The following is a 21,447-nucleotide window of genomic DNA, read 5'->3' as shown; positions in this document are numbered from 1 at the left end:
ATTGTAAATTACAACGTTATTAATTTCGCTATTTTCAAAACAAAAACAAATAAAAAATGTGTCATTTACAATACTAATACCTCTAACTTTACTAATGCGAGCCCTATTGCATTGCAAATGCTTGTTTTCTCATTTTTTAAACTCTGAGTTGTAGTTCTTCTCTTCCCTCTTTTTTCTAATTGTCTCTCCCAGTTCATTTTCATCTATTTTTCTCATTCTGTTTTTTTACATTTTAAACATGTTTCTCGTACTTACTTTTATTGCACATCTTTTTTCCATGTTGGCTTAATATTGTTGCATGCTGACTTCATATGGTTATCAATTTTAGAAAACACATGGTTACTCCTGTAGGAAGGTGAATATCTGACTATGGTTACCCCTTACATTTTGCCTCGTGTTTAGCTGGTTTTCGACTTAGTTGGCCTGGGATCCTGCTATTCAGGACCCCTGGCTTCCTGCTCTCTCTGTTAAAATGGACTCCATGTACCTTAGGTACATATCTAATTGGATACTGGGTCACCTTATCAGTCCCTGTACAGTGTACCTTAGGTACTCAGGTCATAGGTGCACTCAAGGCCTACCAGGGGCTACAGCATGTATTATGCCACCTCTGGCTGGCCATCCAAATCTGACACAACTGGCTGATCAATCAGCTGGGGCAAGGTGGTGTAATCACCCTTTGCTTTAGATATAGTATACCTATATCTAAACCTAAAATGGACACATATACTCCTATAACTCACTCCTATGGCAGGGCTTAACAATCCTGGAGGCAGAGTGCTTGGAATTATGTGAGATGGTGCTCTAGCATGAGCTGAGCCTGCCTGCAGCTTTCGGAACCAAGTCCTTAAGCTGTTTCCAGGATATCGCTATACCATATACTATTAAGTGCATTATAATCCTCACGGTTCTTGCTAACTTTGGCATAGCATTATCAAAACATGTCGAGTAAGGTGTCATACGAATTGGAATACTACCCCCTCGCCAATTCAGGCAACGGGGGTAGCATTCCACCCTTTTAGAGGGACACGACATGTATGTAACTGTGAACCCCTGTTAAAGTTAACCCGAGCCTCAGGATCACAAAATGATGCTGCCCCAAAGACACAAGTCTGACCTCCTGCTGCTGGGAGTCCTTCCAGCGAGAGAGGCCTGAACAAAGGGTTTCCTGCCTTGGGAGGTGCTAGCAACACCCCAGACAGGATTTTGTGTATTGGGTAGGACAGGCCTGAAAGGAATGAGACATGACTGGGGCACACAAGGTGCCCTGTGAATACACCGGCTCAAACCAGTTGCTGGGGCACTCCAGCCCCAGCTCTGGCGCGAAACCAGACAAAGGATAGGGGGTGTAACCACCCCCCTTCCTGTTCCCACCCATAGGAGGGACCTAGTGATAGTACAGCCCCCTTTAGGAAAATAAAGGTAGGAGCTGGTCCCATTCCAAACTAGATTATCCTGAATTGATTTTACAAGAAGAAACTCTGGACTTCGACGTTCTGCTCCACAGAAGACTGAAGAAATCTCCTTGTGGCCAAGGAGTGACCACCCTGCACAAGCAGGCACCATCAAGCGTTCTAGCGGTTCACTTAGTCGTCTTCCCGAGTGGATCCAGACTTCAGAGCCCGACGAGACCCGGACTTCCAGACCTCTCGACCTCTACCTACATCTGCAGCACAGCTGAGATCCGTGGGTGTGACGAGACACGTGGGACCGGCCATCTTGGAGAAACTGCACTTCGCTTCCAGCAAGACTTCTGAGGTATCCTCGACGAAGTGCTTTGGGGATTGAGAAGCCCCAGCCCCGAGCAGCTCCTGCACAGAAGATCAGCCCTCCAGCATCCACGAGATCTGCGTGGGGCCCTTTTGCTTGATTGCTGCTCGACGCGTTGTCTGGTCACTGGCCGGATGGCTAGTGGCCTCCTAGACGATGATCCTTGAAAACTTCACTGCTGGTCTGGTTGCTCCAGACAGACCCTTGCTTCCCTGCAAAGGAGAAGCACCCCAGACCCTCCTGGTCCGCACCAGACGCCTTTCCCATCCACTGCGTGGGTTGCCTTTGCCAAGGCCTGTTGACGCCGAATCCGGAACCAACACTGCCGACAACGAGAGCCTGCATGGGACAGCTCGTGCCTCCATCCTGGTCGTCGAAGACCCCTCCCGGTCCTCGTGGCTGCAGAATCAAGCGTCCACTCTTCACCTGATCGCGATGACAGCATCTGGTTCCTTTCTGGTTCCACTCCAGTCACTGGCTAGTGACTGAACATTGTCCCCTCTGCTTTCTGGTCTTCATCTTCCTTGATCCACCCTTGGATCACTCCGGACAGCTTCCTCCTGGTCGCCTGCAGCATCTTTCTTCAAGGCTCCATAGACTTCAACACGGAAACCCGACACACTTTGGCACCTATGCACCCGCAGCCCGTGGGTGAGGTAACAAGAGCATTTTGGTGCTCAATGGTAGATTGACTCTCCTAGTGTCCAGATTTCCAGTCGTTTTAGTCCTAACTAGTCAGAACTGTCCGTACTCACCTTTTTCGTAAACTGTACTGTCCATAGACGTTGTTACGCATCTCGCGTGTGAGTTCACACTCTGCACACACGTTCCGTGGGCCTCCTATTACTTACCTAAAGTTAGTTTAGTCCTAGCGATCCTACAGCCTCTGGACAGTTCCAATCCTTCTATCGACTTTCTCAACCCACTTACTTAGTATATGGTTTGACGTGCCCCTAGGACACCATTGTAATTCGTGCAACTTAAACGTATTTTTCCTAAGAGTCTTGTCATGTGCTTAGCCCTCTGATCACAAAGAGTTCAGAGGTGTTTGTTATTAATAAATATCTTGCTTATTTTCATAACAATATGTGTGGTGTCCTTTCATCTGATATTCAAGGGGTTATATGTGGTAAAACAGCTGGCTTCACATGCCTAAAGAGTTTAGCCTAAGACTGCTTTGTCCATGCTACCATTAGGATAGCTGGTCTATAAGGTTGACTTACAACCAATCACCATAAGGGTTGTTTGGACTGATACAAGGTGATCACTAGAACTAGTGAGCATCATATATCAGGCCAACTTCTCACAACTCCTAATGCTCTTCCCTTCTCAATATGACTGATCACATTTCAAGACACAATACAAACATGAAGGTTCTTCATAACCCCATTAAGAAACAAAGAGTACTTACTAAGTTACCTAGATTATAACGTAAGATCGCAATGCTACAGGAAACCCATCTTAATTAAAATATTAGCTCTCTTAAAAAGCACTGGGTGGGGCATGTGTATTGCTCCCAGTCTAAGAAAAGAAAGAACAGAGTGGTGACACTATTTCACAAGTCCCTTTCCTGAACTATAGAAAAGGAGGAGAGGGATGCTGATGGTAGATGGCTTCTTCACCTCGTCATTAATGGGACCCCTCTTACCATCCTTAACATTTCCGGTACCACTGGTATAGATGCACAGTTTTGGCAATTCATGTCACACATCTTCCATTCCTGTTCTAACTCCAATCTCCTGGTGGGTGGTAACTATAATCATGTTGTAGACCCTTTCATTGACAGGAAAACCACCTATAAATATATTCCTAATAAAATGCCAAAAACCTTTGCAAAGACTATCCATTCATTAGGTTTGGTAGATGGATTGAGGATATAAACCACTGATAGTTTGGAATTCAGGCTTTTACTCTCCCACATACAATTCCAAATCTAGAATGGATTAACAAAAATGTAGACTCCTCATCTTCTCACTAACCTAACTCATGCCAAAATTGTATCCATATTCACATCTTTCCACGTTTTTATTGATTTAGCTCTCTCATCTGAACCTTCTAAATCCCATAGATGGCGCAATAACTATGTACATAAAGATCCTACTTTTATAGAACACTTCAAAAGTTTTCAATTTTTTCTTACCAACACCAGCCCAGACATAACATTCCACACTGTATGGGACGCTTTTAAAGCAACAGCCAGAAGGTTCATCATTGAGTGCGTGGCTGACAAGAGGAAAAAACTTCTTAAGGAATCCTCTTCCTTATTATCTTCTATAAAGAAACTCGAGCATGCATACTATTCTTCTAACAGTGAAGTTACTCTTAAACAGCTAGTTCAGGCTAAATTGAATTTTAAGAGGAAATTGACGAGGAAGCCTCTGTGACATTAGGAAAGATCAACTCTGCATTTTACGGTGGATGCAATAGAGTTGGTAGATTGCTAGCAAACTACTTGAAAGTCAAATCTCAAAAATCCAAAATAGTGAATATCATCGATGATAATGGTATTCATTATTTTAAAGATGGAGATATTACAATGTTTCACCGATTTTTATAAGAATTTATATACCCCCCGAGTTCTCTCCTTCGGACATCGCCTTGGATTCATTTTTCGATTCTCTAACTCCTCGTTCCTTCATTCTTCTGATTGTTCCTTTTTGGATCAAGACCTGTGCCTTTCCGTGATTAAGTTAGCTTTAGCTCAGCTACGCAAGATAAGGCTCCCGGCCCTGATGGCTTCACTGCCAAATTGTATTCTGCTTTTCACAGATTCTTCTCTCACATCTCCTCTCTCTTTCATGACTTTATTTCTCATAACGAGGCCTGTGGCACTTATCTAGAAGCTATGATCTGTTTAATCCCGAAGACAGATTAAGACCTTTCTTCTTGTGCCAACTATCGAACTATTTCTTTAATAAATCTAGATTGCAAAATTTTTGCTAACGTGTTGGCCCTAAGCCTTAATCAGGTAATTACAGACCTTAACGGTTCCGATCAGACCGGTTTTGTTAGGGGTAGAACTTTGGCTGATAATTCCAGAACCTTTTTGAATATTATACGTCTTGCTTCTAAGAGTTCCTTGCTGTTAGCAGCCATTACCCTAGATGCTGAAATAGCATTTGATCACCTTCACTGGCTTTTTATGATGCGGGCACTTAATACCAGGGCCAAAACCATGCTATTTATGTCTGTTATAAGTTTGCCGTATTCGTCCCCCAACTACCGCAGTTTTTGTTTATGTATCCCAATCCTCATATTTTACTCTTCAAAGGGGCACTCATCAAGGTTGCCCTCTTTCTCCTTTGCTTTTTATATTATCCCTTAAACCTTTTCTTCACTCTTTAAGAGACTCTTCCTTATTCCAGGGTTTTATTCACAAAACCACTGAAATCAAATTCACAGCCTATGACATTTTGTTATATGTATCTGATCTCCTTGTTTCTCAACCTGCTTTTACTGACATCTTATCTTCCTACGCCATCCTGTCGGGTTATAAGTTAGACTTTACAAAATCTGAAGTTCTCCCACTAAACAAATATTGCTTTAAAAACAAGTTTGCACACAAGCTGGATAGAGAGAGTCTAGTCCCTGGGAGAGAGGCCCACTATGGCCCGTTGGCTCTGAGATATGCTCCATATTAAAACAGTAAAAAGAAGAATGACAAAACCCAAGGAAACCCATCAAAAAACCCCAACCCCTTCCACTCCACTCCTTCCCCTCTGTGAGCCTTGATATAAGGAGATGCACGCGCGACAGCCCCGGAGTTATAGTGCTGAAGAAGGGCCTCCGCACAGCTAAAAGGGACAGCCACAGGCAGGGCCATGTCTTATGTGGTGAGTGCAGCAGTGTCGGGCACCAACCTCAATAGGCGGAGATATTGTGGGCATGTCAACTAACGAAATTCTGCAGAGAGGATAGATAGGAAAGGAGCCCAAATTTTAGGATAGTCCTTGTCCTTCCCCACCGCTACCATGGAGTGCCTTTCCATTTTTAACAAATTCCACAGTTGATGGTGTCACTGTGTGGTCAGGGGCTTTATCGGTTTTCCACTCTGTCCGCAGCATTTAATGCTAATGCCATCTGCTGTCCCCTAAGCGAGTGCAAGGGAAAAGTAAGCGCTTTGGGAATCTAGTAAGTGAGGCAATTGTCCAAATGCCTGATCCTAGCTTTTACCATACATGGAATACACAATGCTTCATTCGAGGGTTCATTGTACCAGCTCTTTTGTCACTGCATTCCTTTTGATAAAATAATTCTAGCTCGCGTCTCTCACTTATTAGAATCGCTTTTTATTTTAGATACATATACCTTTACTACAGATCAGCACAACAGAGGCAGATCGCTGTGCCCTCCAAAATATTGGACTACCTCTGCCTCATTCGTGAGAGGTCAGTGTGATTTAATGCGCTCTACTGATCGTATTTCTAACACTGATATTGTCACTACATTACCTAGGTCCATTCTTCTTTGATCAACTGTCCAGACACAGACGTGATTAGTAACTGGGCGAGAAACTTACCCCCAGGCGTTCTGACTACTTTTTGCTTTGGTAAGCGCAATTTTGACAACCTAACACCATCTAGCATCCTTTCCTTTGCCCACCACTTCTTTTCTAAACTATCTTGGGACTTAGTCGTTACTTTTTTCTTTTTTGTTACTTTTTGAACGATTTTAAGATACGACAGCTTTGCAGCACAACAGCCATCCTTCACCACTCTTAGCACTGGTCTCCTTACTTCCGCTTTAAAGGGCTCTCCTTCCTCACTACACTTTTATTTCCTCCATGTCCCACATCTTACTTTGTATGGTTTCTCACAATCTTCACAGAAAAAAACAAGTCAGCATTTATCTTGCACTATATGACCATTAGGTTAAACATTTGGTTTCTAAATAAAACTGTGTATATTGTATAACATTACAGCCCTGAAGAAGCCCATCACAGGGCGAAACACGTTGGCAGTCTTTTGAAAACTTAGTGCATCTTGAATAAAGACAAACTCAAGAACACAAGCAACAATGTGGATCTCCTCATTTTTTACTATTTGTACATACTTTATACTTCTTACCTTGTATATATATTGCCTCTCATACCCCTGTGGATATATGGAAGGCTAGGATGTATTGCTGTTCCGCCACATATCGGATTAATGAGCTTCCTTCGAATACACTTGCCAATGCGGCAATTGCTCTTGATGGAGCTACAGTTAAGCACGTAGGCCAGTTTTCGACACCATCATCCAAGCTTTTAAAACCATAAGACCACAAGACATGATAAAGAAACTGTAAAAGAGGCAGGTATGTTTGGGGACTCCGCACCAGCCACTGTATTGGGATTGTAATTGGAATGCGCTAGGTATCTAATGCTTTTTTGTCTGTATTGGCCTGATTATGACTCTGCTTTACTACCACAATTGGGATGGGTAGGGATCTTAAAATAGTTAGCCTTTATCTACAGGGTTTGAATAATCCAGTGAAGAGGGGAGCGGACTTGTGCGTCTTCGATAGTGTAGAGGGTGACATATGTCTTTTACAGGAGACTTATCTCCTTTCCAAAGATATATCACAAACGCGTGACAGACGCTTTCCTGAACAGTTTTGGTCAAGTCAAGTCAAGTCAGAGAATTTATATAGCGCACTACATACCCAGAGGGTTTCAAGGCGCTTAGAAAGGAGAGGAGGATTACTTGTCAAATATCCACGTTTTAAGTTGCTTTCTGAATGCTAGGTGGTTCTGGGTAAGGCGAAGGTAAGCGGGGAGTGAGTTCCATGTTTTAGCAGCCAGGTATGAGAAGGATCTGCCTCCCATGATGGTCTTGTTGATGCGAGGTACAGTGGCGAGGGCTTGGCTGGAAGAACGTAGTTGGCGGGAGGGGGTGTAGAAGGACAGTCGTGAGTTGAGGCATTCTGGTCCGATGTCGTAGAGTGATTTGTGTGCGTGGGTTAGCAGTCGGAAAGTGATCCTCTTATTGACGGGCAGCCAGTGGAGGTCTTTAAGGTGACCAGAGATGTGTTCATTGCGTGGGATGTCTAATATGATCCTGGCTGAGGCGTTTTGGATTCGTTGGAGTTTTTTCTGGAGTTTAGCGGTAGTGCCTGCGTAGAGGGTGTTTCCGTAGTTCAGTCGGCTTGTGACCAGAGCATGGGTGACTGTTTTCCTTGTTTCGGTGGGGATCCAGCGAAATGTTTTTCTGAGCATGCGAAGAATGTTGAAGCAGGAAGAAGATACGGCGCTGACTTGTCTGTTCATTGAGAGTGAAGAATCCAGGATGACGCCTAGGTTCCGTGCGTGGTCTGTCGGGATGGGTGCTTTTCCGAGGGCTTCCGGCCACCAGGAGTCGTCCCATGCAGAGGGGGATGTACCTAAGATGAGGACTTCAGTTTTGTCCGAGTTCAGTTTCAGACGGCTTTGTTTCATCCATTCGGCAACTTCTTTCATTCCTTCGTGTAGGTTGGTTTTGGTGGTGCTGGGGTCATTGGTGAGAGAAAGGATTAGTTGAGTGTCATCAGCGTAAGAGATGATGTTGAGGTTGTGTTGGCGGGCGATGGCTGCGAGGGGGCTCATGTATACGTTGAAGAGGGTGGGACTGAGTGAGGACCCTTGTGGTACGCCGCAGATGACTTCAGTGGCCTCGGACTTGAATGGTGGAAGGCGGACTCTCTGGGTTCTTCCGGTGAGGAACGAGGTGATCCATTCAAGTGCTTTTCCTTGTATTCCGATGTTATTGAGGCGTTGTAAAAGGGTGCTGTGGCAGACTGTGTCGAATGCTGCAGAGAGGTCGAGGAGGATGAGGGCGACTGTGTCTCCATTGTCCAGTAGAGTTCGAATGTCGTCTGTTGCTGCGATGAGGGCGGTCTCAGTGCTGTGTTTTGCTCGGAAGCCAGATTGTGAGGAGTCGAGGGATTTGTTGGCTTCGAGCTGGTTGTTGACAGCTTGATCTATGACTTTGGCCGGGAATGGAAGGAGCGAGATGGGGCGGTAATTTTTGAGTTCGGTGGGGTCCGCTGTGGGTTTTTTCAGAAGGGCGGTGAGTTCAGCGTGTTTCCAGTCTTCCGGGAAGGTGGCGGAGTTGAAGGAGCCGTTGATGACGTTTCGGAGGTGCGGTGCTATGACGGAGTCTGCTTTGTTGAAGATGTGGTGAGGACATGGGTCTGTGGGGGATCCTGAGTGGATGGAATTCATCAGGCGGATTGTGTCCTCAGTGGAGATTGGGTTCCAGTCGTTGAGGGTGTTCAAGGGGGGAGAATGTTCAGCAGATGGTAGGGTGGGTTGGTTTCCGGGTTGGTTGTCGAAGCTGTTGTGGATGTCTGCAATCTTGTTGTGGAAGAATGAGGCTAGGGAGTCGCAGAGGGCTTGAGAGGGGTGATGTCGTTGGAGTTGGCCGAGGAATTGGAAAATTCCTTGACGATGTTGAAAAGTTCCTTGCTGTTGTGGGCGTTGTCGTCAAGTCGATCCTTGAATGCTGTTTTCTTGGCCTTTCGGATTAGTTGGTGGTGAGTGCGGGTGGCGTTTTTGAAGGCATCCCTGGTGCTGGTGTTTGGGTCTTTTTTCCATGCCTTTTCAAGGGAGCGGCAGAGTTTCTTGGACTTCTTAAGATCATCGTTGAACCATGAGGCCTTTTTGCTGCCAGGTTTGCTTTGGCGTTTTTTCAGTGGTGCCAAGGTGTCGGCGGTGTTGGATAACCATAGGGTGAGGTTGGCGGCGGCTTCGTTTGCGTTAGAAGAGTGGTCTACCGGGCCATCCAAGTGGAATGGGGTGGCTATCTTACTTGGGGCCTGCGTTTCTGGCAAGGTACTTGCATCTGTTGCGAAAATAAAGGGTCGCTTATTGGCTATTAGAATACTATGGGGGGACACTCACCTTACTGTAGCGTCACTTTATGCTCCAAACACACAAGAGTCCTTTCTTCTATCCACTCTTGCGGAAGTCCTCACTTCTCCAGATGCAGCGCTCTTTGTGTATGTGTGTGTGGTGGGGGGGAAGGGATTTTAATCTGGTTATGCACTCGGGGCTTGATAGATCAGGGCAGCGCACACACCAAGCAGGGGGACCCTTCGATAGGGAAAATGAATGGCTGAGGGACAATGGGTTAATTGACGTTTGGCGCGCTCCCCATCCCCGGAGAGCAAGATTATACGTGTTACTCTGCAGCACACAAAACCAATGCGCGACTGGACCATTTCCTCTCTTTGGCATCCATATTCCCTCACCTCCACACTACTACGATAGAATCTCGCTCTCTCTCCGATCACACTCTTGTCGCTACATACCTCCCAGCGCAGCAGATGCTCGATTTTCCCCCTAGCTGGCACCTCCTTGAATCTCTGCTACATTCGGATGACAATCTGCATCGCCTTCAGCGGGTAATCAAGGATTATCTAGTACTTAATGACGTGGGCTCTCATCTGTATTGGAGGCGCTAAAACTAGTTGTCAGGCAGGTGGGAACTCATAGCTATTTCGGCGGCTCTTAATCTTCGTAAAGAAAAGTGTGGGGCGTAGGGAAAAGAGGTACTAGAGCTTGAATCAATTCATAAACGCATGGGGCACCCTGGTTTGGAGAGAATTAGAAAAACACGGTCACATGTTTAAACACCTAGCTTTGGATTGGGCAGAATATGCCCTTTTACGACTGGCATAAATTCTTCCTCAGCAGTGACAAGTGTGGTAGAATGCTGGCACATAGACTGAGGGCGCAGACACAGAACTCGCTTATACGAGCCATTCGGGAAAAACAGGGGGAGGAGCGGACTTCCGACGCGCACATTTTGGAGGCCTTCCGTTTATTTTATAATGCACTATACTCCAAACAGGATTCCCCGGCGCTTGATCAGAGTGCCTACTTGAGCAGTTGTGACATCACCCCTCGGTCTAAGGCTTCTGCTTCGGGGCTTGATAGGGCTATTAGGATTGAAGAGGTGATCTCAGCGATTTCTAAGCTGAAGGTGGCCAAATCCCCGGGAACCGATGGCTACTCGGCCTCTTTTTATAAGGCCGTTTGTGCGGAGCTGTCCCTTTTTTTAACAAAGTTGATGAACTCTTTTTTGGAATCCGGTAGGGTGACCCCCCTCCATGTCCGAGGCAGCGATCTTGGTCATTCTGAAGCCAGGTAAAGATGCACTAGAGTGGTTCTTACAGGCTCATTTCTCTACTTAATGTCAATGCCAACATTTTTGCTGGTATATTGGCTGCACGCCTTAACCCTCTCATGACTGACCTTGTAGAGCCTGATCAACCTGGCTTCATTCCTTCTAGACAGGGGGGTGATAATACTAAACTGCTCTTACAACTCCTCGATGGCACCCAATGATCGCAGGGGCAGGCCTTCTTGTTAGCAATTGATGCCGAGAAGGCGTTTGACAGGGTGGGGCGGGCCTTCCTCTTTGAAACCTTGTGTCGCTTTGGGCTTGGAGAGAATTACGTGAAATCGATTCTCTGCATATACTACGCACCCATGCCTTTGTACGAGTTAATGGCACTAGGTCCCATTCATTTCCAATTGCTAGAGGGACCCGGCAGGGCTGCCCTTATCCCCTCTTTTATTTGCGCTCTATATGAAACCTTTGGCGCAGCGGATTAGGGCAGACAATCAAATACTAGGGTTGAAACTTAGCGCGGACATACATAAAATTAGCCTTTATGCAGATTATGTAATTCTCTCCCTTATGAGGCCCCAAACCACCCTGCCAGCACTGTTTGAAGAGCTTACTTCTTATGGCACGGTCTCCGGCTTTAAGGTTAATCTGGCTAAGTCTGTTGAATTTCTCCAGATGAGATGAGGGGGATGCAATTGCAATTTCCGTTTACATGGATGACCTAGGACATACTTTACCTTGGTATCCGACTGGCTCCTACCATTGCCCGCACAGTCTCGCTTAACTATGAGTGGCTCCTAGACCAGACGACTACAGCGCTCGATGCTTGGGATTGTTTGCGCCTGGCGTGGTTTGGACAGATAGCAGCGGTGAAGATGACCATTCTCCCCCGTGTACTCTATATTTTTCAGCTGCTCCCCTTGTCTCCCCACCCCGCGCGCTCCAGCAATTTCAGGTTCTCATCAATAAATTTATATGGAATGGGAAGAAGCTGCGTCTTTCGCTTGCCCAGATGGTGAGTTCGAAAATCCAGGGTGGAGTGGGCTTACCTCTGATCAGGGGCTACTATCAGGCCTCCAGCCTCTGCTACATTGTGGAGTGGAACAGGTCTATGTCCAGCAAGCACTAAAATGTTATGGACCAGTCGGCTACCGGGAGTAATCTTTTGGAGGGAACTATAGTTACCTCGCAAACACAGGGCATAGGCTCTTTAATAGTCTCGGGTCACGGCACCGAAACTTCGGATCTGGGACAGAGTGGCGCAACAGAAAGTCTGTACCTCTTTTCCCTCGCAGATGACGCCCATCATAGACAACCCCAATTTCCCACCAGGTAGGTGCTCGGCGGTCTTCCACCGATGGCGGGAGACCAGCTGCAAAGCAGTTGGTTCCCTCTTTGACACCGAGGGGCTGATTGCATTTGCACGACTCGAACTTCATAATGGCCTTTTACCACCTACTGACGAATTCCCCCATCGGCAGTTGGCTCACTGGATGACAATGCCCTCTAACTATTCTCACATGTCCAGGCCCCTCACCAGCTTTGAAAGATGGTTGGTCCGTAAAAGCAACAACAGTCGCCTCATTTCTGAATTGAATGCTATGTTAATGTTGGACCGACTCCAAAACGCATGAAGGTGCAGGCTCGCTGGGAGATGGAATTGGGCAGGCCACTGAAGTTCAAGGAGTGGGAACACATCCTATACCAGACGCATCACACAGTGGACAATACAGCGGGGTGGAATCTGCTTTCAAGCTATTCTCCAGTTGGTATTACACACCTGCTCGCATCCAGAGTTGTGACAAGAGTAAGACAGATCACTGCTGGAGGGGGTGTGGTATGTCCGGGACTTTAGCACATCTACTGTGGCATTGTCCAAAACTTCAATGCTACTGGACTAAGGTTCTTGATAACATGGATAAGGTTTTTGGCATAACACTGCCCAGAGCTACAGAATATACAAGTCTTGGTCTTTCACATCCTAAAGTTTTCCACTAAAGTCATTATGGGGCAGGCAGATAGCTCTCGTGCTGTTGGCTGCTCGGCAGATCATTGTAGCTTTGTGGGGAACATCCTCAGAATCCAATCTGCTCTCCTGGATACATTGCTTATGGCACCTGCTAGCAATGGAGTGGATGTCCATGAGAGTGGAGGCAGTAGGTAAAGACTTTGCTAAATTGTGGGCGCCCTCTTTGGACTTTGACGAGAGATATGAGTGAAGTTACTTTTCCCAAATATTTGCACATTCTTAAAATTATACTGCTGGATCAGGAGTCAACGGCCCGACTTAGGCAGCATGATCTATATAGCATTCTTTGTGATTTTGATTGCAATTTGCCTTTTTGTAAGAACATGATGGCTGGTGCGGAGAGGGTGGGGTTGGGGCGGGAGGGATTCTATTTTGTTTTTTTGTTCTTTTATCTGTACTGTTGTCAGTTAATGTTCTACCTGTTGTTTGAAAATATGGAAGTTGTGCTACTATTCAGAAACAGTCCTGGTCACTACACGGCCTGCCTCCAGGTTGTTGGCTTTACATACTGTGTCATGTACTATTTAATCGCTCCGCCGGTGTGATGATGTAGCCAGGAAGCTGTGTCCATCGAATGACTTCTGTTAATAAAAAACATTTATTTCTAAAGTGTCAACACCCTTGGTTGATCACTTTGACCAATTAAACAGCATTTTACTAAATGGAAAGAAACCATTTCACCTATCCTAAGACAATGTTCAGCCTTATCAGGACCAAGTAAGGAGGTATGTAAACTTAAACACCGATTTAACTGCAGACTAAAAAACACTTCATCAGAGCTGACAAAATATCCAATTCACTAATATTTCATATGATGTTGCAACTTAATGGATGTAGTCTCGAGGCGTTTTCAGCATCTTTTAGGTTGGATGATAGATGAGGTGGGATAGATAAGAGCAGTGACCATTGCTAGAAATACGGTGACCCAGATGCTGATACAATTCCCATATTATGGTTTCACCAGAATTTACAGACCTATTGGCAACAAATTTGGAGGGCAATGTAGTCAACTAGTGACCTTGATTATCATTCCTCCATTAACCCCCTCAATACTAAATGACACTTCAAATACTGATTTACAAATCACTGAACGAGATGCACAGACACAACATTAGCAGTAGCAGCATTCCCGGAGGGCTTGTGGAGAACAGGCTGAATCACTCTCCATACAAGGTTTTTCCTTAAAGCTATATATTACAAATGTATACCAAAGTCTATGTCACGGACTTTCCTCTCCTTGCTGCGGTCTCTAAAATCCAAATTTGTAGCTTCTAACAATGTTTTGAGGGATTGGACTTAGAAAGTAATACTTTGACTCATTTAACAATTACTTTGATTTTATACAATGCAACCAAATCTGTTGAATTATTTTTCCTAGCATTATGACCCTTCCTTTCTATCCTTAAAGATGTACAGTTATTCCATTTACTTCAATCTATATTACAGTTTATAATGTATACTTCATTGCTGTACCTACTTATGAATGCCATGATTAAAAATAAATATATTTAATAATAAAACAATGTGGTCCTGCTCAAGAAGATCGATCTCCAACAGTTGCTGTATGTCCTGCATAATCACCCCTTCGCAATTACACAAGAGTTTTTCCTGAAAATACATGAATGTTTGTGGTTCCTGTGCGAAAACAATTGCACCAAGAGATGCATATGGCAAATGTGTGCATTCATGATATCAAGGTGGAATGGGTATGGCAGCCATGCAATTAGGTTACCAGGCATAACAGTTGACAATTATTAACTGGCTTTTTGGGCATCAAGACGACCCTGCCATGAGACCAACTGGCAGCCATGACAGAGCAAGGTCAATTTCACATTCTTTATGGATATTAGTTGCCCGAGCAACACCTCAGGTTACAAAGGTAGTAATCGACTTCAGGCACAGGGATGGGGTGGAATTGTCACGTGAACAAGGAAGCTCCAATCTGGTGTGGATCGTGGATAACACGAGTTAACCATCTGTGTAGATTTGGCCAGGGAAGCAGCATAAGCATATGTAGGGAGGAATATGTATACAAACAAGATTTTTGCAGTCTGTTTGAATTAAAGGATATCCCAGAATACAGCCAATGAGAAGCAAACGTTAATATCAGACCACTATGAGGAAAAGAAAAATTGCTATGCCTGGAGGACAGTGACTGGCACAAGGCAAAAATGGTAGCTAGGGCACAAATTATTTTATCAAGGATTCCCTTAATTCGATTTAAATATAAGTACAGAGTGTACTTTACACCAGAGAACCTCAAAGATGGGTAGAACCCCATACCCACATAGCTTCAAAAGCCAACGTCTCAAAGGGACCTTTCTTCATAGAACCTGGGAAATTAGGTGATTTGGGAATACTGGTCTGCTACATCTAGTGTGTTAGCAGATCTCTACCTCTCCATTAGGAGTGTCTTAAGCTCGCACTACTAGAAATTATGGAAAAGATTGGGGGTTTCTGGAGGTGCTCGTACACTCAGTGGCTTAGATTAAATACTGGTCAAGGGTGACTTCACAAAGCATTGGAAATATGCCCAGGGTGGCTGAGGGGAATGCATAGATAAACCGTATTTACGAAACATATTCCCACAGCTAGAGAATGCCCAAAGAAACAAGCAAAAATCGGAGCGCTGTGGCGGACTCATTTTGAGATCCAATTGTGAGCCAAGCATGTGTGTAAGAAAGGTATGTATGCTTAACCAGCTGTCACTTTCCAAATAGCTCATGTGCTGTCATGTAAAACCCTATTGTGTCAGTTTATTGAGTTTGTTATATGGGCAAGGTTCCTTTATGTTAAGGCTTGCTTTCATTACGCTCTGCTACACAACACTCAATAACCATATGCCAGGGGGAGGAGCCTAGCCTGCAACCATGATGGCCGCCTAAACCCTCGGCTCCGCCGACCCGTCCGTTTCCCTACCGTACCTCTCTTCATCCTGCGAACTATCCTGTACTTGCTTTGAGGTATCGGATTTGGGAATTCATGCTGGTTCCAACGATGTGCTCCCCGACGGTCTCCCTGCGCTAGAAGTGACAGGGCGCCCTTGTTTCCTTGCTGGTACTTGACGACGGGGACCGGTCCTTTGTTCTCAGCTGCGGCCAGCCTGACTTCGACCACAACGGCCATTGAAGGCAGGGCGGAGTCGGTCGACGGGAAGCGGCAGCTACGCTGAGTTTTCCGCAGTAACGAGACTTAATCCACGCTTCCAAGGCTTCGCCGCAGCCAATGCAACATTTGTATCCGTTTCCCAGAATTACTCTGAAAGCCTTCTCATCCTCAAGCGAAGTGAAGGGGGCCATTTTGGACGGAGTATTCAGCGCTTGCAATTGACGATCCGGTCTGTTGCTGGGGGCGCTTACAGCGGCCGACGTTGCTCTGCAATCGTATGCGGCATCAGAATGGTGTGTGCTGCCCTAATCCCCACGCCCTGGCTGAACCCGTCGGGGCACCGATGCCATGACCTGCAGCTTGGAATGGATACCGGCGGCCGGGCTAGGGGATTGCCACACGTTTGCGAGCCCCATGTCCAGGGAGCTGCAGCGTCCCCTCCTCCTGAGGCGCCCTTGAAGATCGGCGATGTTCTGCGCGCCCTAGACGGTTTGAGAGCTGCCTTGTGCGACAATGCCAAGGACCTGGGGGGCCGACTAGATGCCATCCTGCCCCCGTTCTCTCCAAATGGCCGAGTTGGCGTTCGCGTGCGGAGCACTTCGCCACACCCTGGGCTCGACTATTGTGAGCTGCCTCTCCAGAGATGCATGGAGGCGCTGAGGGTGAGAGAGCTGAACACCGTCGCGATACCGACTGCTAGAGCTGTGGTGAGGAGTGTGCTTCCTGAACTGGCACAGAGGCTGGAGGATCGCCCCTGGACGCCATGCCTGGCACCTCCTTCGGGATCTGTTGGGGAGTCTTGCACTCTTATTCTGGGCATGCTGCTTATGCTTTGGTTGTTTGACTCTGGAGAAATGCTGCTGTGTGCTGCCCCGTTTTGTATATTGGAGGATCACAAGGCTCTGCGTTGGGTGGATATTGGTGGACTGCGCCTTGTCCCGCTGTGGTCATTCCGGCTGCTCTTCCTATACCATAAGGCTACTTTACTATCATACCGCACTGGCACACTGGATCGCAAGGGACAAGGTTGAAGCTGCTTTTCCCTTCATACTTATTGTGGTTTGCATTGCTAGGACTGTGATGGATAGACGGGGGAGCTGGACGTTGGTTGTGATTTGATCCGGGGGTGGGGCGGCCGGTAATGTATATGATGGTTGTCTCGGACACACACGTTTGACCCTCCTCCGGTTTTACAGGTTTACCTTTTTCTTCTTTATTTCGGGTACTCTTTTTTGGGCGACAGGCACACTGCTAGGGGGGGGGGGGGGGGCGTAGCCTCTGCATGCGTGTAGGGTGGGGGGGGGGATTTTATTTTGTCCGTTTTGGTTTCTATGGGCCTTAATGTTTTCTTTATTTCTACATTCTTTTCCTTTCCCCTTTCTTCTTTGGGTCAATGGAGTGAGTTGTAGAGGGGTGGGTAGCGAGCGGCACACAACATACTATGCGATTGTATATCCTACTATAATGTCCTTGTGCCGCCATTTTGATTGTGTCTCAATGCTCGCTGGATTTATTTGATGGGCGTCGCCCACTTCAGTTTTCGGACGGACTGTGTGGTCTTTGATCCTTTCTAGTCCCTACTATTTTAATATTCTTCATGGAAAACCTTTAAAATAAACCTTATCTTCTCCTGCTTCCCAGTAGTACGAATATCTCCAGTGTGACCCAGGTGGACCGTATTTTGTTTTGAAGTACTACTGCGTTGCTGTATTGTTTGCTGATGTGCTCAATAAGTTGTCGAGGCCGGCCGGATGGTTGTAGGCCCGTATTTGTTTATGATACTGTGCAATAAAGGTTTTCAATTTTTTTTTTAAATAAATAAATAACCATATGCCAAGTACTAAGTAAGGGATAAAAGTGCAGCACCACAGCATAACTTCCGTATTACTGAAATTTACAACCCACTATTCAGATCTCTTAAGCCTGTACCATGGATATCACTGCTCATTTATTGCAAACCGATATATTAATTCAAAGTTGTAACGGTACAGATAGTGGACTTTGGACAATTTGAGAGTTTTGAAAATATTGATAGAAAATTGCTTAGGTGAGTAAGTCCTCAATACACATCCCCAAAATTGATGCCCGTCGCTTAATACACAAAGCGAAGAATGTGGCGGTTTGAAAGAGCTCATACTGGAGAAATAAAGTTACTCATCCCCACACAATCTTTAGAAAGAAAAAAAACAAAGAAATTACCTTTGATAATGTTTCTATCCTCAGCAGACAGCATCATATACCATCCAAGCAACTTATGATCTGTGATCTCAAGGGAGCCATTTTTGGTAACCAAATCATAGACTTGCCTAGACAAAAGATTAACATATCACTTTGGAGATACAAAACAACATTTTAAAAACCGAACATAAAACTCTTGTTAGGTGGTATATCAAAGGTTAGATCAGTCAACAAAAATTCAGCTCAGATGTGTAGTAGTTATAATCACATGTGCGCCCAAACCAAGCATGTGTATGCAAAACCATTATTACAACACATAATTCATGTAGAGGCTGGACTGGCTATTCGGTCACAATTGAGATTTCCACTGAAGGCTGCAGGACAGGGGCTGATTCCAGAACAGTATGCAAATAAGGCATCTTCATGCAACTTACACATAATGCCTCAACACTATATTTCGTCCAGGCTGCAGGAAAAGCTACTGTTTACAATTGATTCCTTTATTTGTAACTATAGTTTGGCCACTATGAGGTGACTAGAAGGACAGTCTTGATAAGCAAGTTTGAATCTCTGTATTGAAGGTGAGCAATTATCTAGCAGCACCCAACAGTAAATGGGGCACAGGTTTCTGATGCTAATCACAAGGAAGGCAGAATTGCTAGTCACAGGCAACAATGCAGAGCACTAAAATACTTCCTCTGGAATCCCTACATAATGGGCCCATAACCCACTCTGGGACAGACAGGCAAATCACGGAGAGAAACTGCCATTAAGAGACCTCTTAATTAAGAAAGTGGCTTTGCAATACCACTGGAGTTCCAACTATAGGTTCCACATCCTTATAAATACTGAAACTGGATGACCACCCTGGGCAGCCTTTGTTAAACTCAACACACTGCTTGTGGTTTTGAGAGTGCCTTAGGGTGTCGGATCCATAGGTCAGTGACTTAGGATGTGCAGATTGTGTAGGACTCGTGGGTTTTCAATGCTCTTTAAACTTTCATGCAGTCATTTTCATGGAGAACAAAAAGGAGTAAAAGATTGTGAGACTTAGAAACTAAGCTAACTTCCTCCAGTGCTTGTATTTAGATCAGCAGATAGTCAGTTTGACAAAACATTCGTCACCAGGTATGTGCAAAACACAAACAGCAGGGGGGGAGACCAGAATACAACAGTTTTATGTACTAAAATCCAGCTCTATTATGATTGATTTAATGGAGAGAATATAGGAGATCATTAATAGTATGGAAGCTGGTATGAAGCAGGGAACCATAAAGAGCAAACCTGTCAATGTTAGACAGCGAAACACAATAAGCTTGTTGCTCCTTAGCAGGACACTGAATTCTCAGGAAAATCACAAAGCACAGATGACATTTTTTTTATGGATCTATGTGTTAAAGGAGCAAAGAAGGTATCCAGATATTACAGTGGCATTGGAGATATATACATGGCCATAATGGTTATGTGGACAAGACTGACCACAAAATGGACTGCAGGCCTTCTTGACTAGGGGAAACCTAAACTGCAGACCCAAGAATTTGGATTGAGGTAAAAGGTTATCCACCACTATATAACATCTTAGATGTAAACAAATGTGTAATGTTATCAATAAGCACACAAAAAGAGATAGCACACTCGAAAAAAAGATTGAGAAGCCCACTCATGACATCAGTAAATCTCAGTTTGCTTCTCCTCTTGGGTAGTGGCCATTTCTCTCAGGTCAGAATGGCATTGAGCCACCTGTACTCACCGCCATCTTAACTGAAAATACACTCAGGTCTTCTGACCGTGTCCCATAAAATAACATCAGCTGGGGAATATTCCAGATCCACATCACTTACGGCTGCTAACCCAGCCTAATTTTGGAGTTTGGGTGTAGACATAATGTATATGGTAGGATGTGCTTACCACTATGTGCTGGATCTGTGTGACACGCTATTTTGAGGCTTATTGAAGATGGGCGGATGTGCTAGTTCTGGGTGCTGCCAGGACTGCATCCTAGAACACATGTCAAAAGCCCCATGTAAAGACAAGAAAGATTACATGTCCCATGAACCCGCAGTAATCTCACGAGCATGTCATAGTCTGCAGCCATCTTAATGAACAGGTTATAATTTACGCGTGGGTCTATGGTGTCCTTGATAAGCAACTGGGACACATATGTTGCAGCTGGGACTTCTTTTTGGAATCCTGTTATCTGCTTCTCTGTGAAGTCAACAAAGACATCTAGGAGCCAGAGAAGTATCAAGCAAAGAATACACTTGCATTTGTTTCTTTCACAAAGAATCATCCTTAGCAGTGCTTCCCAAACTTGTTAGAACCAGAACCCACTTTTTAGAACAAAAAATGTTCGCAACCCACCCAGCTTTAAAAGACATGTAACTAAAGCATTATGTGGTAGCGCAATGTAATTTACAGGCAGCACGTTTTCCATTGACAGTCACTAAATTTGCATATACTACAGTTATACTGATAAAACTATACTGAATACAAATGATAAACTTTGTTTCCATCACACTTCAGAATTAGAAAAAAAAATGAAGGACTTTTTTTGTAACTGCTGAATGTGTACTGGTAATTTACAGGTATTTATATTTTGTAGTCCGTTACAAAAATATGACATCCTACAACCTTTCCTTTCACACTTCATGGACCCGAGAAAGATTCACAATTAATTTTACTTCTCTTTCTTGGACTGCAAAGTGGGGGGAGGTTATTAACACCAGTCTCTATGTTAAAATTAGTAAGTAGCATAAGACATAGCTGGCCGTTTGATCTTGGTCATTGTGATTTAAAGCCCCTAAGGTCCGACTCATCTAACTGTATTTTAGGTTGGCTCCCTCACCATTTTTGACCATGGAGGTCACCATCTTAGATCACAGAGGTCGCCATCTTTCTCTTTTTATGCAGAACCATGGTCATGTCTGCCATTTGATGCAGATTTTGTCACACCTTATTTTTCTAAAAAAAAAAAGTGAAAGTGTCAGGTCGTTCAACCGCTTACACTTAATACCTTATGCGCCATCAGTCTGGGTCGAGAGTATACTTATCACCATGTCTAGGTCAAATAAGAGCAAGTACAGACATATAAACAAAATATGCAACTCTACTCCGAAGTTCTCACCCTGCTTCAGACATCCAACACCTTAAACACAACTTGAATACCATCCAGACCTGAAGTCTAGCACCTACTAGAATCTCAGCCCAGCCAAGACAGAAGTCCTCCTTTTTTACCAACAACAAAGATAAAGTACAAACCTGTCTCAATTA

General features: G+C 45.0%; 1 protein-coding gene across 1 annotated transcript in view; it reads right to left on the bottom strand.

The window, feature by feature from the left end:
- Positions 1–21,447, bottom strand: part of RBM44 (RNA binding motif protein 44) — a 1,989,784-nt gene that overhangs the window by 1,753,199 nt on the left and 215,138 nt on the right. Inside the window, exon 4 of the mRNA XM_086956335.1 lies at positions 18,199–18,305. Coding sequence (XP_086812461.1) covers positions 18,199–18,305 — 107 coding nt within the window. The remainder of the gene's footprint in view (positions 1–18,198; positions 18,306–21,447) is intronic.

This window comes from Lissotriton vulgaris, chromosome 2_1 (genome assembly GCF_964263255.1).
Source record: "Lissotriton vulgaris chromosome 2_1, aLisVul1.2, whole genome shotgun sequence".
Taxonomy (NCBI): domain Eukaryota; kingdom Metazoa; phylum Chordata; class Amphibia; order Caudata; family Salamandridae; genus Lissotriton; species Lissotriton vulgaris.
The sequence above is the reverse complement of the archived record's forward strand: the minus strand, read 5'-3'. Positions and strand labels throughout refer to the sequence as shown.